The 17,920-nt window shown below is 47.9% G+C and overlaps 3 protein-coding genes across 3 annotated transcripts; 1 reads left to right on the plus strand and 2 right to left on the minus strand.

The window, feature by feature from the left end:
- Positions 1–213: 213 nt before the first annotated feature.
- Positions 214–9,063, plus strand: LOC135378844 (zinc finger protein 501-like). The gene is made up of 4 exons (XM_064611976.1): positions 214–293; positions 2,218–2,434; positions 4,097–4,249; positions 7,313–9,063. Exons 2-4 carry the CDS (start codon positions 2,290–2,292, stop codon positions 8,266–8,268), a joined length of 1,254 nt encoding a protein of 417 aa, XP_064468046.1. The 5' UTR covers positions 214–293; positions 2,218–2,289; the 3' UTR covers positions 8,269–9,063.
- A 2,778-nt stretch (positions 9,064–11,841) lies between these two features.
- Positions 11,842–12,588, minus strand: LOC135391109 (tigger transposable element-derived protein 6-like). The gene has a single exon (XM_064621210.1). It carries the CDS (start codon positions 12,586–12,588, stop codon positions 11,842–11,844), a length of 747 nt encoding a protein of 248 aa, XP_064477280.1.
- Positions 12,589–13,386: 798 nt separating this feature from the next.
- On the minus strand, positions 13,387–14,211 carry LOC135391119 (tigger transposable element-derived protein 6-like). Its single transcript, XM_064621220.1, has one exon. The coding sequence runs from the start codon at positions 14,209–14,211 to the stop codon at positions 13,387–13,389; it is 825 nt and encodes a 274-aa protein (XP_064477290.1).
- Between the last annotated feature and the right edge of the window lie 3,709 nt (positions 14,212–17,920).

Genomic DNA, 17,920 nt, shown 5'->3' on the forward strand with positions numbered 1-17,920 from the left:
TTGCTCTTCACTTCAATAAATGTGGTGCTCTGTCAATGGAGACGACAGTGGGATCTTCATTATTTTGGTAACATCGCCGCACAAAATAGGCTGACCGTAAGCATAAATCTACTCCCAGTTATTATTACTGTTATTATTATCATCGATGATATCCTTTGCTCCGTGCTATCTTAGTGCTCCAGGATTGTGCAGGACGAAAAAGAATTGGAGAAGAACAGAACCTCAGGGAGCAAGAAATAGACCCCATTTCTGAATGCAATTTGAGAAAAACAAGATTCCATCCACAGAAAACAGTGAGTTCTATATAGCCGTGCGACACTTCCCTGTGTGCGCCATGGTGTGTAAAAAATGTGCACGATGACATAGAAGAGTAAATATTTGGGCCCGTTGGTACATATCTAAGTGTGATGTAACCAGCAGTAAAGACGAGACAGAATTGACACAGACAAAAGCACGCTGGGCGGGCAACAAGTTTAATGAAGAAAGAATAGAGAGTACAAAACAGCCCAAGTGCCAAGCCTGCGCAGGGCAGTACAGCAACAGCATCCAGATAGATACAGAAAGCCTGCGCGCTCGTCGACGTGACCTAACAATTAAAGGGGCCGTAAACAGGCCACCAAGCATTTCTGAAATAATGATACCCCATGAAAGAATGCAGATCATAATACCCAAATATACATTTCGTTCGGCTCATGCCAGCTCATTGATCCATATAACTGCTTTCAAAGATGAGTAACCAGCGAGCCTCTCTCCACCACGTATACGTCACATGGCTACGTAGCGTTTTGCCGTCCAATCGGGGGGCCGAGCTGCGCACATGACGTTTCAAATTACCAGCCAATAAACATACTTCGTTATCAGCTGTGAGTCGGAGTGCTCAGTTTGTTTGTGTGAAACGACGTTTTCCGTTCCGTGGTTCCGAAATTCAACGTCATGACATCTTCAACATCTCCGGCTGGTGCAAACGTCAACAGTTGAGCTGCTATCGCATGACACGATTCGAACCCGGGTTCCTCCCAGTCACGACGTGACATGGCCAGCACGCTATCCACTGTACCACGCGACCTGGTGACACGATGCCGCGTGGCTCAAACCAAAGTACGGCAGCGCAGTTATCGGAAGCATTCGAAGGTGACGAAGATGTTCCATCACGCACCTATATACCTAAGATTCCGGAACTTTAGTCCCGGATATTCAGTCGCGCTCGCGGTGTGCTGCGTGCTACTGCCCACAGAAAATGTAGTGCGCGTATGATACCTAAATTAAACGCATTTCTTTTTCAGTTTGAGGCTGTAACTGTTTAGATTTTGAATAGAAAAGGATTCACGTTCATCTAATCCAATTCCGCTTTTGAAATAAAATCATACGTGGAACACTCAATCGTAATTGGTGAGGAAAGCACTGCGTCAAAATGACGTAAAGTTAAAGCGCGGGGCGGAGCTAAAATGCAAAAGAGTGCAGTTAATATTTCATCCGTATGCAAGCGCCTTTTGTTTGTGACCGTTAGTAATTACAAGGAGTTTTCACTGCCTAAGTTTCAATAATATAACACAAAGAAATGTGCACCTTTTGTACCTGTTTACGGCCCCTTTAAGAGTCAGCCAATCGGGATCGTGTTTTCAACGGCCGTAGCCAATCACGAACGTGCTTTCAGCGGCTGTGGTCATGGCGAGTTGTGATTGGACGTGCCCGCGTACTAATTGGCAAAAACTTTGAAATAAAACGCAAAACGTTCTCAGTCCATCTCTCGCGCGCTTTTTGTCTAAATATTTAGGTCTGTAGGTTCCAGGAGAGCTGCAATCATTTGCGGGTTCTTGAATTCGCAGTAGCAGACGAATTCTGGCTTTATATGTCAACGTAGCAAAGGAGAGAGAGGAGGCAATGCAAAGGCTTTCTCTGTCTAGGTGGTGTTGCTGCAGCGAAGCTGGTCCACGTGTCTCCTTGAAGCGACCTGCTCTGTCTGGACCTGAAAAGGTCTCGTCCCTCTGTAGTCAGTGTGTGGACCTGGCAGAAAGACCTGTCCCGTCTCCAACTTGGTAACCACACGGTTCTTCTTTCGATGAGCTCCCCTCTTCAGTGTGTTCTTGTACAGTCTGGGAGGAAAGGGTATACTGGTGATTTAGTTTTCTGTCCCGACGGTGTTCATTGGTGTAGGGTAATCCTGGGTAGTTCGGTCCCACCGGTCTTGTAGTGAGGCGTCTTTTTTGTAATTTACAGGAGACGACGGCAGCAAGCAGTTTATTTTGCATAAAGGAAGAGGCGAGCTTCTCTGACTCGCAACTCCATGAGATGCTGCTCTCTCCAGAGCTCAGTGGTGACATCGTGAAAGTAAAATCTGAGCCACACGATGTTGCCTGCCTACCAGAACAGAGCCAGGTCCAGCAACAGCACCGTGACCAGTCTCCGGCAGGAGGTGATTCTGTACTTTGCCATAGTAAGCACATTAAGCCATACACACCGTGGAAATGCAATTGATCTGTGGAACGCTTTGCCCCAGTTAGTCACTAGCGTAGATGATGTGGATGTCTTCGCTGATGCGTTGTCTCGTGTGTTTCCATAGAAGCGTGCGGGGCGTGTGATGTTGCCCTTCCCGTTGTTGTGTTGTTGACTGCTAATGGATGGGTGTATTGCCACCAAAAATGTTCATTTCTTTCCGCATATATATATATATATATAGCCATTGCACAAAGTCATTTACCTTTATCCTGAAGAAGGAGGAGTGTCCTCCGAAACGTCGATCATCTGCATTTTTGTCAGTTTTTAAATCTAAGAGCTAATTATTTACGTTAACGAATGCATTAAACTACTAACTGTTTTACTTCCTTTCATGTAAATCTTTGTCTGTGGCTCACTTATTCGTTATTATATAGCTATATATATATATATATTTTTTTTCAGTACATTATCATTTTGCTTTTCCTGCGTGTAACTCGCGGTAATGGCAAAGAAAAAAATTGCTTGTGCGATAAGAGGTTAAAACTGTATTCGTGATTGGAATTCAGGGGGAAATGAGGTTTGAATTCAATTGTTTTATTATTCCCTCCAAGATCTGGGACTATTCCCTCCCGGACTTGTTAAGGAATATATGGATGCAAATTGGACTTAACGAAAAAAAAAAAAGAAAGTCTGACCGTCACATCGTCAGACCATCGGAACGTGTCACAGTAAGATTCTGCAGATGCAGCACCGAGACAAGACGATAAACATTTCTGAGGATGTTGTCGTACGTCTGACTACCTCATGTCACATAGTCGCAAAGAATTCCTAGTTTTCTATCTTACATCTAGCATCTATCTTACTAGCGTTCTATCTGGCCATCTAACTAGCAATCTAGCAACCAACTAGCTTCTGGTGTCTATATAGACAGCTGTCTAGCGTCCATGTATTTAGGCATCTATCTAGCGTATCTCTCGTCATATAGCAACAAAGGATTCCTAGTTTACTCGTGTCCTGATTGTATCGTACTATAACACAGTGTGTACAGATAAGCAGCAATTCAAGGTGTGCGCCGCGGGCCCTTCAGTCTGGGTGACGCACCATATAGTTTGGTACCGGTGACGACAGCGCTGGCACCCCGATCTGATCCAGACACGAGGAGCTCCTCTACTTATAGTCAGTGACAACATAAGTCATACACTTGACCCCGCCCCCACACGAGAATCACTCCACGTGCGCAAATGTAGTGTGGCGCGGCCAAGTGGGGACTAGAAGGAGAGAGAGAACCGGGACTACATCGTGAAGCAGAGCGTCGTGCAAAGGCCGGTGGCCAATCGCAGGAGCCTTCCATGGATGAGTGGGCGGTTCCATTTGTAATTTGTTCCATTTGTAAGCTGTCACTGACTATAATAGTATGCTGCTTGGTCCCGAGAAACGGGACATGCGATAAAAAACTACAGAGGTCTACGGAGTTCACATGCCCATGCATCAACCCATGCAGCATTTGCACTATGCCGACCTTTCGTTGCGAGAAGCAGCACACTCCTTCTATGTGTAATGGAGCATATAACCAGATTCAGAAAGGGTACAGGGGCAGCAGTCACATGACCTGAATCCTTGCAATGTGGCTGACTTCTCTCCTTTTTTTGTTTTACTTCAGGTGCAACACTTGGGATGTGTCACATCAAAGAGGAACCTCAGGAAGATTCTTCGAATGAAGACCCAATCATAGAAGTCAAAACAGAGCCTTACAATGTTGCCATCTTCGCAGGGCACGAGCATATGGGACCCAGCCATGACTCAGCATCAGAAGGTGATACAAAATGGTCAAGGGGAGATATGCCCAGGATGTCACACCGGCAGTCTTCAATAACCATTGAAACAAACAGCCATTGAACATGAATGTAGCTCCACATCTCACACAAGCGTGTAACCTAACAACCTGTGAGAGTGAATTGGATCCATTCTTCTTTGAAAAGTTGACGAATTATACGGTTGGTGGCTGGTGGCATATTTTCAATGACCATTAGCTTCAGCGGTGATTGGAGACTGCCTGTGCGACAAAGATAGTACTAGTCGATATCAGACTGAATGGTGCCACATGGACAAAAAAGGGGAAGCAACAGAAATGCCCATCAGTTTTCTATCAGGCAGTGGACTCCCGCTAGTTCGAACTCGAGGAAGCCGAGATATTTGTTCGTATAAACGGAGCTCGAAGTAATGGGAGGCGCAGGGAGCACATGTGTCGCGACGCACTTTGAGTCGTGTTATACGTTTACGGTACCGCTTTCATTTTAGTAAGGCGCTTTTATATTGCGTCATTTCAAATCATTACTGCTGCCGAACACCGCCACTACTGTCATGTGTTACGGCATAGAAAACCGCCAGAGTGTCATGGCAGTTATGACTTCGAAGGAAATACAAGACTTATATGTTCACAAAAATTCACTCACAGAAATTGTGAAACATTTTGGTGGTTGAAAACAATCAGTAATTCACCCTTACAACCATTTCGTGGAGCGGGACTGTTAGCATCGCTTTCGATTTGAACACAAGTTAAAGCGCGGCATCCGTATTTTGCTCAGAAGAAAAATAGTGCACTGTCATATCCAGCGCACCTACGCCGTTTTACATGGGCCCCCAAGGCGCTCACTACATTGCCCTTTACGTTGTTCTCGTGCTCTCTTAGTCTTAGTCTAGAAGAGCATTCTTTGTTCGACAAGCTTGAGGCAGAGCACAAACCCGCAGCATCATAAGTGGACGTAGATGGACGTGAAGTCATACCGATGCAACCTCTGTCCAGCAGAGTTCAACTACGGCACGAACACACACACCAGTCAGAGAACAAGCTGCTTGCAGAGCACAGGCTAGCTCAGCCAGTGTACGAACCTGTGGCTTCACATGTTGGGAGCACACACTTTGGATGGAAGATGAACCAGTGCGAAGGCCTCGAACACGTGAAAGAGTCTGTCCGAGTGCCAGTTTATTTGCTGTCGCATGTCCTCAGCCCGGAAGCCCGAAGAAGTTCACTGTAATGCACAGAGAGGAAAGGCTGTAGGGACGCAATCTGTATCCCACCATATTTTATTTTGGTTAGGTTTTTAATGGGACCACGAAGAAATCCTCAAAACCTCTGTACGCATACACGAAGGTATGAATCCTGGCCATTAACCCAGTCACCGCGTGGGGTGGTACTATATACCATACAGACCGCAAGAGGATGCCACTCAATTCGTAAAAATAAGTTTTACTTGAAGTATATACTCTGAGTCTGTCTTGGAATACACTCCTACAGGCTTCTGCCACAGATTGAGGCCGTTTGCATTCACGCTACGCGTTAATTAAACTCGAAAAGTTGCCAAGCACAGGCAACATTTTTATTCCTGAATTCGGAAGCTCATTAACACACTATTCCAAACAAAATTATGGGGGTTTTCGAAGGATTTTGACAGAAGATTGACAGCCGAAAATCGGCCTTCACCATGTCACGAGAACATTGTGTCGGCTGTCTGCGGCTGCTTTTTCCGACTTTTGTAGAACGTAAATTCGATTGCATAGCTATAACGCACCAGAGGGTGAAAATGTTTTGCATGGTGACCGCTGGTGGACAGATTGGCAGACGAGGCAGGATTTCGAGCGATGGTGAATGTCACCTCATCGCTCATTTAACTTTTGCAGAGTCCTGTAATAGGGCACGCATATACGAAATATTACGAAGCTAGCGCTTCGTCTCGATGAAGCGAGAGGGCGCTGAAAGCAACACTCTGCTGACATCATCTGGCCTCCGCCAAGGGAGAAAGAATGCAGGCTTGGAAGCAGATGACAATCCCGGGTGACGTCACGGCATCCCTCGGTTTCAGTTTTGCTGCTGTCATCATTTAGGAATTAATTACCCGCGTAAAATGAATGCAAATGGTGTATTCGGTATGGAGGGTATGGTTCATGTTTGGTATGATGCTCACCTAATTTTTTTCTGAATCCTTGTGAAGTCTCCCTTTAAATGTACCTCTTAGTGTTGGGTTCCAATATTCGCTTGAATGCAGTACCTCACTTTCGGGTAAACAAATGTGCATCTTATACACGAGTAAATACAGTACGAGGGACATATCAATAGGTTCTAAGGCCAACATAGAAGAGAGAACTCCAGGAACACAGACACATATTTTCTTCCACATTATCCAACGATTTTCAAGCTTGTTCAGTTATCCATAATAATGTTGCAAGATATGCTACACACCGCAGAACGATCTACTGGAGAATGTTCTAGTGCAGGAGTCTAGTGGTGGCCAGTTCCCTGTGGTTTTAATACTGGTGTCCAGTGGTGCAAAATACTGGTCTGGTGTCAAATGTTAATACTCTGTTTTCATCGTAGTTAACAGACCCACACTTTCAACTCGCACATAGAGGCCCATGCATTTTCAAAGAGGTATTCCGAACGGATGTCATATTATTTGACTAACATTTACTAAATCCCCAGATAGTAAAGTGGTACCAGACGACTGGCGGACGTAAATCAGGACGTAAAACTGATGTTAAAAATTACCAACCACTATTTCAACTTTTGGAACACTCAATTGGAATACTCAAACTCAATGGAATACGTCAGTCTTACATGACACACCCTGTATATCTGTTTATTTCCACAAATCATTTGTGGCACGAATTTCGAAAAACAGCCGCCGTGGCGAATTGACAGGCCTACATAGCAAACAGTATCTCTGTGTTTGAAGGTGGGCCTGCTCCAGCTGTCACGCAGTCGCAACGTAAATGTAATTTTGATTCCCTGCACATGTCAAAACTGTGGGCAAATGTGGCAGCTGGGCCAGTGTTATACAAACCCATCTGCACACTCGCTGTCCCATTTCTAAAATTTCAGGTGCAGCAGCAAGCACTGGCATGCTTCATGTTGAGGATGAGCCCACAGGAACTCTCACTCCAGCGTCGTCAGATAACCCGAAGCATCCTGTCGCGACGGTGGATAAGGTGGGAGAGAACAGGCCCAACTGCAACCTCAGTCCAGCTGCATTCTCCCAGTCTGAGAGCGCCAAGAACCACATGCACAACCCTACTCATGAGGTGCATTCCAAGTGCAGTCTCTGTCCTGCAGCGTTCAACCACGGCACACACCTGCAGCATCACAAGAAGACACAAACGGGCCAGAAGGCATACAGGTGCGATCTATGTTCCTCAGAGTTCACTCGGCTGCACCACCTGAAAGATCACGTACAGATTCATACTAGGGAGAAGCCGTACAAGTGTGACTTCTGTCCTGAAGTGCTTATACGGAGCACGCACCTAGAGCATCACAACAAGACACACGCGGGCGAGAAGCCATTCAAATGCGATTTCTGTCCTGCAGCATTTAGCCACACCATGAACCTGCAGCGCCACAAGAGGACACATACCGGCGAGAAGCCATACAAGTGTGGTCTCTGTCCTGCAGCGTTTAGCCACAGCACGAACCTGCAGCGTCACATTAGGACACATACGGGTGAGAAGCCATACAAGTGCAACCTCTGTCCCTCCGAGTTCACTCAGGTGCACCACCTGAAGGATCACGTACGGATTCATACTGGTGAGAAACCGTACAAGTGCGATCTCTGTCCTGCAGAGTTCAATCGTAGCACGCACCTGCAGTGTCACAAGAAGGCACACACGGGTGAGAAGCCGTACAAGTGCGATCTCTGTCCCTCTGAGTTCAGTCGGCTCCACCACATGAAGGATCACATACGGATTCATACTGGTGAGAAGCCATACAAGTGCAATCTCTGTCCTGCAGAGTTCACCCGAAGCACATACCTGCAGGGTCACAAGAAGACACACATGGGTTGAGAAGCCATACAAGTGCGACCTCTGTCCAGCAGAGTTCGCCCAGAGCACATACCTGGAGTGTCACAAGAAAACACACATGGGTGATAAGTCATAGAAGTGCGACCTCTGTTCGCAGTCTTCACTCGGAGCACGCCCCTACAGCGCAATAAGAAGGTACACACGGGCGAGAAGGCACACAAGTGCGATCTCTCTCCCGCAGCGGTCCGCCAGAGCGAGCAGCGTGCAGCGTCACAAGGGGTAGTGATGGAAGCTGTCCTGCAGAGGTTAGCCATGGCACGCACCTGCACCGTCACAAGAAGACAAACAAGAGTGAGAAGCCGTACATGTGCGACCTATGTCCTACAGGGGTTAGCCGGAGCACGCACCAGCAGCGTCCCAAGGGGACACACGCGGGCGACAAGCCATGCAATTGCGATCTCTGTACCTCTGAGTTCATTCAGCTGCACCACCTGAAGTGTCACATACGGATTAATACTGGTGAGAAGCAGTACAAGTGCGATCTCTGTCCTGCAGAGGTTAGCCAGAGCACGCCCCAGGCGATAGGGGAAAGTAGAGCTGTTTTTCTTTTGAACTTTTTCTTTTCTTCTTAACTCACAATGGAATGGGCCTAAGTTGCCCTTCTTAATACAATGAATACTTTTGGAATCACAAGTCTTCTTCTTATGTACCTGTTTCTGAAGTGGTGCAAACCGGAAAATCATCACTGGTATTTGCTATCATATGTACATCAGAGAAAAGATTTCTCGCAGCTGGTTATAAAAAGGTAAAAGCTGTCTGTGTCGAATACATAATTCGTTGTAATTCTTACATCTGGCTTACGGAGAGCATTTGTTTTGTAGTTGTGACGAAATTTATCTGTCAGACGGACATAGCTGAAGCACGGTTCATATCCGATGCCCTTGTGCTTGCCAGTGATCGTTTGCCAAAATTGCGTGGTATCCCTTCAATACAAGACGGTTTAACGATTCACTGGCGACTTGTTTAGTTGTGACGTCAGATGTCGGTACCTTCTCATCAGAAGTGACACGTGAATGCACATGTTGAAGTAAGTGTTGAAGTTTGCCTTCAGATGGGAGTTTATGGCAGAACTACGGAAGAAGTGATGAATTTAATGGCTGCTACTGCACATCGATAAGTTCGACAGAACTTATGTCATTGGGATTCACTTACCTGGACTACAGTCACCAGTGAGCAACGCTGTCTCTCCTTGGCACTTGCTGTTGTCTGACCTGTTCGCCGCTTGCGGGATTTCCCTGTGGGGGAAAAGGGGTCTTCTATCCTACCAGGTGTCGTTACCAGGGTGTCGAACAACATCAAACTGGTTCAACACTTCTGTTTTATACCTCCCACAGAACTTCCTTTATCAGGAAATGTGTGGTCAGTAGCTTACAGGTGTTAACTGCATTGACGCCTTTAGTGGTCAGGTTTTCGCTTTAGCCAGAGAAATGAGAAATTGATGAACACTTGCAAATAGCGTTGACGCTGGGTATGGCCTTCTTACTGTGTTCCTAAAATCGCTTTTTTCACATGCTGGACAGAATTTTATAGAGACAACACGAGATAGACAGCATTTTACAGAGAGTCGATTTGATACCGTACTGAAGCGTGTCAAAAATAGTCCGCCACAACATTGTACAAGTTAGTTCGTAACACAGAGGCAGTGTGCCAACACAATTGCACTATCAGTACATAGGACTACTTTTGTTTAGAACATCGGCTGTATAGCGGAGACTTTCCATATGAGACTTTCCATATATGACTTTCCAGTGGAGACATTCCAGTGGAGAACATACTATCACTGGAGCAGCGTGAACCAAAATAATTAAGACAGTGGGGAAGGACATGTGACTTATGTTACTTGTACACTTTTAAGGCTGCTCCGCTGTATTGTGTATGAGCGTGTCTGTGTGACAGACGCATATGGATTTCACGTCCACACTTTTGCGACGATATTATATGAGAAACGGCTTACAGCTGACTCTGAAGTGAGGTAAAAGAAGATAAGAGCGCGTGGCAGCACAGTTACCAGGGCAACAACCAGCATTTCCTGCATTTTCCAATATCGAAACATTTTTGGAACTTGGAAGGTACAATTTTCAAAAATTTAACTCTGCGACCTCTGAATCCGTCGCTTTGAAAGCATTAAAACGCAATAGTGACGACGAGGCTTTACTGGGGCTACGACCGGCATTTGCTGCGTCGCTCTATCCAAAAATTGAACTCTGAGAACCTAAACGTCTGTCGCTTCCGAAGGGCCTTGCATAAGTCTGCAGAGGGACGCAACGCTGACGAACGCATTAAAACGCAATAGTGCGGACGAGGCTTTACCGAGGCTGCGACCGGCATTTGCTGCGTCGCTCTGTCCAACAATTGAACTCTGAGAACCTATGCGTATGTCGCTTGCGAAGGGCCTTGCATCAGTTCGCAGAGGGACGCAACGCTGACGAACGCATTAAAATGCAATACAGTGAACCCTCGTTATTATGACCATGGTCGTTCCCGAAAATTTTGGTCATAATGCGGAATTGTCATATTAACGGGGGTGATTTAGAGGGGTTTCACAGCATTGTTCCCCAAGAGTATGGTCGTAAAGCGCGTATGTCAGATTATCGGGGGTCATATTAACGAGGGTTCACTGTAGTGCGGACGAGGCTTTACCGAGGCTGCGACCGGCATTTGCTGCGTTGCTCTGTCCAACAATTGAACTCTGAGAACCTATGCGTACGTCGCTTGCGAAGGGCCTTGCATCAGTTCGCAGAGGGATGCAACGCTGACGAACGCATTAAAACGCAATAGTGCGGACGAGGCTTTACCGAGGCTGCGACCGGCATTTGCAGCGTCGCTCTGTCTAACAGTTGAACTCTGAGAACCTATGCGTACGTCGCTTGCGAAGGGCCTTGCATCAGTTCACAGAGGGACGCAACGCTGACGAACGCATTAAAACGCAATTGTGCGGACGAGGCTTTACCGAGGCTGCGACCGGCATTTGCAGCGTCGCTCTGTCCAACAGTTGAACTCTGAGAACCTATGCATACGTCGCTTGCGAAGGGCCTTGCATCAGTTCGCAGAGGGACGCAACGCTGACGAACGCATTAAAACGCAATAGTGCGGACGAGGCTTTACCGAGGCTGCGACTGGCATTTGCAGCGTCGCTCTGTCCAACAGTTGAACTCTGAGAGCCTATGCATACGTCGCTTGCGAAGGGCCTTACATCAGTTCGCAGAGGGACGCAACGCTGACGAACGCATTAAAACGCAATAGTGCGGACGAGGCTTTACCGAGGCTGCGACCGGCATTTGCAGCGTCGCTCTGTCCAACAATTGAACTCTGAGAACCTATGCATACGTCGCTTGCGGAGGGCCTTGCATCAGAACGCAGAGGGACGCAACGCTGACGAACGCATTAAAACGCAATACAGTCGAGCCCGTTTATAACAATATTGACGGGAACACGAATTTCAATTGTTATAACAGAGTATTGTCATATGCGAGTTTTCGCGAAATAGTCGCGCAGTATGTGGTACAATCGGGAAACATGCGAGAACAACAGTAATGCAGATTGGCCATACCTGATTTATTGCAAAAATGAAAACAACGTCGTTTGCTTCAGCCTTGGACCGCTGTTGCAAACACTCTTTTCTAGTTTATCCAAGCACAAAAAAAAGTTTTGGTCGAGGCCGCGTGCAGCCACGAACTTCCTGAGGTCCGTGATAGCCTCCACAGCGCGCTGCACCGTGACTGGGCAGTCGTCTTCATCATCGTTTTCACTTTCACTGTGTTCATCGTTTCGGGTTGGGCACACCTCCTGGATGATGGACGCATCTGTCGCTTCCTCACGCGTTGATGCGCAGGTGTCTGCGTTCAGGAAGTCCTCGAGTGTCACGTCGTCTAAGGGCGCAAGCCGCTCCCACGCTGCCTCCACTTCTCCCTGGATTGAGGCTGCCTCCACTTCCTCATCTACCAGGCCTGTGTTTTCGTCAGGAACGCGTATTCCAGCTTTAACAAAACATTTCCGCACTGTCTGGCGCTTCACTTCATGCCAGGCAGCGTACATCATTTGTACGGCCATGCTTAGGGTAATCTTCGTCACGGGAGTGGTACGGGCCGCCGGCTTGGGTCCGAGGTCGCGAAGGATCCGTTCGATCACTCTCCGCTTGTAGCAAACCTTAAAGTTTGCAATGATTCCCATGTCAAGCGGCTGAGTTTTGCAGGTGCTGTTTGGAGGTAGAAACGGTAGCTTCACGTTAGACAGCCGGGGATTGACGCGATGTGCGCTGCAGTTGTCCAGCAGGAGGAGGATCTTCCTGCCTTTCCTTGCCATTTCTTGATCGAGCTCGACAAGCCACTCGGCGAACAGGGCCCGCTTGCACGAAACGAACTTAGTGTAAAACTTAACGAGTTCCCCACTTAGTGTAGTGCAGGAGCCGTAAGTGGCTTGCACGAAACTTCTACAACACTAAAGTGGTGGCGCTCGCTCCGCGCAATTTAGGACGCTGGCCAAGGGTCCTAGGAGCACCCTAAACTACCGCACTAAAGCTTAGGACTAACATGTCGGCCGCTATGAACCGTGTATCGAAGATTCGTCGTTGGCCCCAACTGTATCTCGCAATACAGTACGCATTTTCCTCGCAATACTAACAACGTCTCATTTTTTTATGCTGTGGGTGCCGTACGTGTTGTGCTTTTCGTTAGCAACATCTCTCAAAATGATCGCCGCACGCGAAGTGCCTCTCACCGGCACTGCCGTTGGCGATAAGTTCCCAATCATCGAGCAATTCGAGACATACTTTGGGCCTCAGGCTTTATTTTATTTAATAAAAGCACGCAACAAGTGACCTAACTCGTTCTTGCAGCTACAATGATAGTACAATACCTTATTTTGGTTCTACAAACTGTTTACGTGCGACGGCAGAAGCAGACGACTTCCCAGAATCCAAACATGCCGTGACGCACGACTTCCTGGGATGAACTCCGGAAGTTCTCTTTCTACCAATGAGAGCTTCCGAAAACTGCTACTGCTCGTAGCCACGATCCACTTTAGATTACTTGACTTAGGGCGGTCGTCGAAGTGTTCGTGCAAGCCACTTAACCGCAATCCTAAACTTAGTGCACTAACGCGTTAGTGCAACACTTGCCAAGTGTTACACTTAGGATTGTTTCGTGCAAGCGGGCCCAGCACCTTCGTCATCCATGCTTTTGAGTTGCTCCTGTAATGCACGGGCAGGCTGTACAGACTTCGGAAGTCTCGTGGTTTCGCTGACTTGCCGATCACAAACAGCTTTTGGCGATCGCTGCCGTCCATATTGCAGCACAGTAGGACCGTCACTCGAACTTTGCTGTGCTTGCCACCAGCACACGTCTCGTTTCTCAATGCATGTGTGTGTGACGGCAGGAGCTGAAAAAACAAGGCAGTTTCATCTGCGTTGAAAACATCCCGTTCGTCGTACGAGGCGATTTTCGCGGCGTGCATGTCCATCCATTCGTCGATATTTGAGATGTCTGCGGAGGCTGCTTCGCCGACGATTTTCTTGAATCGGATGCCGTGTCTCTCTTTAAAGCGGTGCAGCCAACCGTTTCCAGGACTGAACCCCTTGTGCTCCATCAGAAAGGCCAGTTGCTTCGCTTTCGCTGTGAGAACGGCACCACTTACGGGGATATTCCGGCCACAGACTTCCAGAAACCACTTGTAGAGAGCGGCCTCGACGTCCGGGAGTGCTGCTCCCCACATTCTCTTTCGTTTCCCGGACGCACCGTCCAGTGTCGCGGACGCAAGGATCTTGTCCCGGTTCCTGATGATTGTAGAAACAGTCGGCTGCGAAAGACCATACTTTGTAACCAAGGTCTTCACTGGAATCCCGGAACGATGGTCGTCGAGGATGCTGTGCTTCGTCTCGAGGCTGATAGCTTTTCTCTTCAGCTGACTTCCCGACGACGCGGACGCCATGGTTGCGAGTGCAGTCGAATATTCACGTGCCTACGATCTGCAATGTGTGCTGTCGGCTCTGCAGGCACTCCCGGTGTCGAAGTGGAGGAGAAAGAGGAAAACGTCTCTCCGCCACCCTCTCCGAGGTCGCGTGCGTTAGCTGCGGTTACGCAGTTTTGTCTCGTGACTCACTAATCCCTCTGCTCGGGCGTCTAATCCCCAAGGACGCAAGGCCTCAAAAGTGTTCCAAGAAACCTAGCTTGCATTGCTGAACGAATGGAACCCTATTCTTTGAGTTCTGTTCTCATTTTTTCCCCGGGCTCAGAGCAAAATCCCATTGTTATACACGAGCAAGGCATTCCTATGACCATTGTACAAACGAAGTTTTGTTTGCACGTGTTTCAATGGGCTTGCTGACGGGATCCTACAATTTCATTGTAGTATGAGAGTTATTGATATTGAAGATTGTAATAAACGGGCTCGACTGTAGTGCAGACGAGGCTTTACCGGGGCTACGACCGGCATTTGCTGCGTCGCTCTGTCCAACAATTGAACTATGAGAACCTAAGCGTCCGTGGCTTCCGAAGGGTCTTGCATAAGTCTGCAGAGGGACACAACACTGACGAACACATTAAAACGCAATAGTGCGGCTGAGGCTTTACGGGGGCTACGACCGGCATATGTTGCGTTGCTCTGTCCAAAAATTGAACTCTGAGAACCTATGCGCCCGTCGTTTTCGAAGGGGCTTGCATCAGTTCACAGAAACATGGCGCGCAAGCGCAGTTCTCGTCTCCTCACATAGATGGCGCCCACTTATGAATAAGGCGAATAGTTCGGACGAGGCTTTATCTGGGCTACGACGCGTTTCCTGCATCGCTCCGTCCAAAAATTTAACTCTGCGAACCTATGCGTCCATCACTTATGAAGGTGCTTGCATCGGTTAGCAGAGGGACGCAACACTAACGAACGCATTAAAACGCAATACTGAGAACCAGGCATAAGTGGATACCTTACTGAGGTTGCATCGGCTTGGTCGGCATTTGCATGTCCGCACAAAAGTCTCATTGCATGTGCGCTCAACGCTGGGAGGAAAGTGTGGTCCACACTATTGTCCGTTTGTGAGGTGATGCAAGCTCCTTCGACAGACGCACAGATTGGTCAAGTTCAACTTTTGGACGGAGCGACGCAAGAAATCCGGTCGTTGCCCCGGTAACTGTGCCGCCGTGGTCTGTGATATTCTCTTTTTCACTTCGCGTAAGTAGTAAGCATTGACTACGAGCTACCCACAATACACATGCGGGCAGGACACCATTAAATTTGCAATTAGAGCTAATGGAGCTTTCTCACAATTGCCTATGCGCATGCGTGTGACCTTGAGGCGCCGAAGAGGATTATCACAGTCTTCACTAGATGGCTCACTATGGGGACGACAGAAGTGGGGACCAGTGGGGAGACCGCACGAATGGCGCGACCTTGTCGGCCCCACTCCTGAGCGGTTTCGGTCTTTTGTGCTATCCACGTGGATTTGTTTTGACGCGCGCCAAGCATGATTCGTTGGAGAGCCACTAGGCTGCGACACGTACATGAAAAAGCAGAGCCATTTATAGGGAGAGTTTGGCCATTCTTTGATCTTTTGCCGCCTCATGGGAGAAGCTTATTTTGACGTCAGAGTTGTCGTTGCGCCGCCCAAAAAGCCTGAATCCGAGCGGAATCCGCTTATCAGCCATTTAGTCCACGCCATATTGATGCTGTCCGCAAGCTGATCGACAGCTTCGTGGTCGCGTTGAATGTAATCTAGAGGGATAACCGGCTTATGACCCACTGGCGCCAGAGATAAGGGGGGCTTTGTTGCCAAACTGAAAGCGTTCAAGGACGAAAGGCTTTCGAAGCAAGGAGTACGCACGTGACTTCTCTCCTCGGAATGTAAACAACGATCAGCATCAATATGTCGTCGGCGACCGGTTGACGACTGCATAACAATAGAGCACAACGAGGGAGGTCGTTCAGCCGTGACGTCGCATGACGCGCTTAAGTTAGGCTCCTCCTAATGGCTAAACTCTCTCTATAAATGGCTCTGTGAAAAAGGTCCATTAGGATCCCCCACTGTACTCAGCACCCTCCAGGGAGGTACCTCACTAACTGGGGAGCATCTAGCTCAGGTCCAGACCACTCTGTGTGTTGTGGGCAACTAGTGGTCATAAAATATAGGTAGAAATAGAGTGGAGAGAAACAATTTAAGCGTGAACCGCATGGCCCGAAAAGCGTCCACGTAAAGGGGGTGCGTGCATTTGATGCGACGCTGTTTCACCTCGTACAAGGTGCACTTGTCACTCGAATGTGAAAATGCTGACAGTCGATGGAGCTAGCTTTTTGGAGCGTGCTTTCTTTGTCATATGCTATAGCTGTTTTTCATGTGTCTCACATATTGCATCGATTTACCGAATGTACTGTTCGAAATGGTTTTGTACAAAAAATTGATGTGGCAGAACGAGAGGCTCCTGTGAACACGTTCTATTTTCATGCCCAACCTCACAGAGTGAGCAATGCATAGTGAACGACGTAGCGCTCTTTGTCGTTGCACGTTAGCAAGGGTTTATTTGTGGGAGGGGCGTTCAGCGCCAACACGTATTTCAGATGTCACTGGTAGGGGAAGAGTTTGTTCTGGTCCACACACCTGTGTTTGGGTGCCAGTGTTGGGTGTTTTGGTGCCCTGGTGAGCACGTGCAGTTCTTTGGGGTACGACAAGCCTACCACGTAGCCTTAACCCACTTCTGATTCGTGAGGAACATTGAGAAAATCAATCTTGTTCCACCTTGCTTCACCGTGAAGAGGGTAACAGAAGCGGAAAAAATGGACACAGTGAATACCGAAACTTATGCGGTGGTGGTGGTGGTGATGTCCAAAGGGCTCGCCGTTGTCGGCCTCACAGATGTGGGCAACTTCACGACTGACGCCCTGGGGGAATGTGCGTCCTGGGCCGACTTCTAAAGGAACTGTGCCGACATATCTCTGAAAGCGTCTGAGGAAAGCCCAGGAAAAACCCAACGCGGCACTCATGCGGCTCTGACATCACAGCCCTCACCGCCACCAGTCAGGCAGTACACGAGAAATCACGTGCCTACGGCTGCCAGTGGGGATGGTCACAACTCTGAGCTATAACGCTGTGTTGTACCACGCTCAGTATGGCACGTAGAAGAATTCATTTTCCTCAGTATCTTAGCATGCAGTATAATGTGTCCATGGTGTAATCAATCACATCTATTAAAGTTTCTGAACCCTTTCAACATGTCCCAACACAACATATGAGCTGAACAATGTTGCTTCTTAGTATTTGCAAACTCACACGGAGTGCTTCGAGATTACAAGGTGGTTATTTCAAATGGAAGGAAAATTCCATCTCAATATTTTTTTTATGTACTTTTGCCCAGCTTCCTTGTTGGAATTCCGGGGTCTGTACTACAGATCCACCCTGTATGGCAGCGCGTGTTGGAAGCAGGTATGCGCGAGGCCTCAACATTACAAACCATAATAGATGGTGAGTGTACGCTTCCACGTAACTTCACTCAAAACTTTCACCCACTCGAAACCACCTATTGAGAGATGAAAAGTCATCACGTACTGGTACATACTGTTCATGTCGAGGTACTTGATAAAAGTCTTTTCTTGCTGGGGTTCGTAATCATCGCACCCCTCGTGATTAGCCCGACAGTATCTGTGGAAGCTGTTACAC

The sequence above is a fragment of the Ornithodoros turicata genome, chromosome 1 (genome assembly GCF_037126465.1).
Source record: "Ornithodoros turicata isolate Travis chromosome 1, ASM3712646v1, whole genome shotgun sequence".
Lineage (NCBI taxonomy): Eukaryota > Metazoa > Arthropoda > Arachnida > Ixodida > Argasidae > Ornithodoros > Ornithodoros turicata.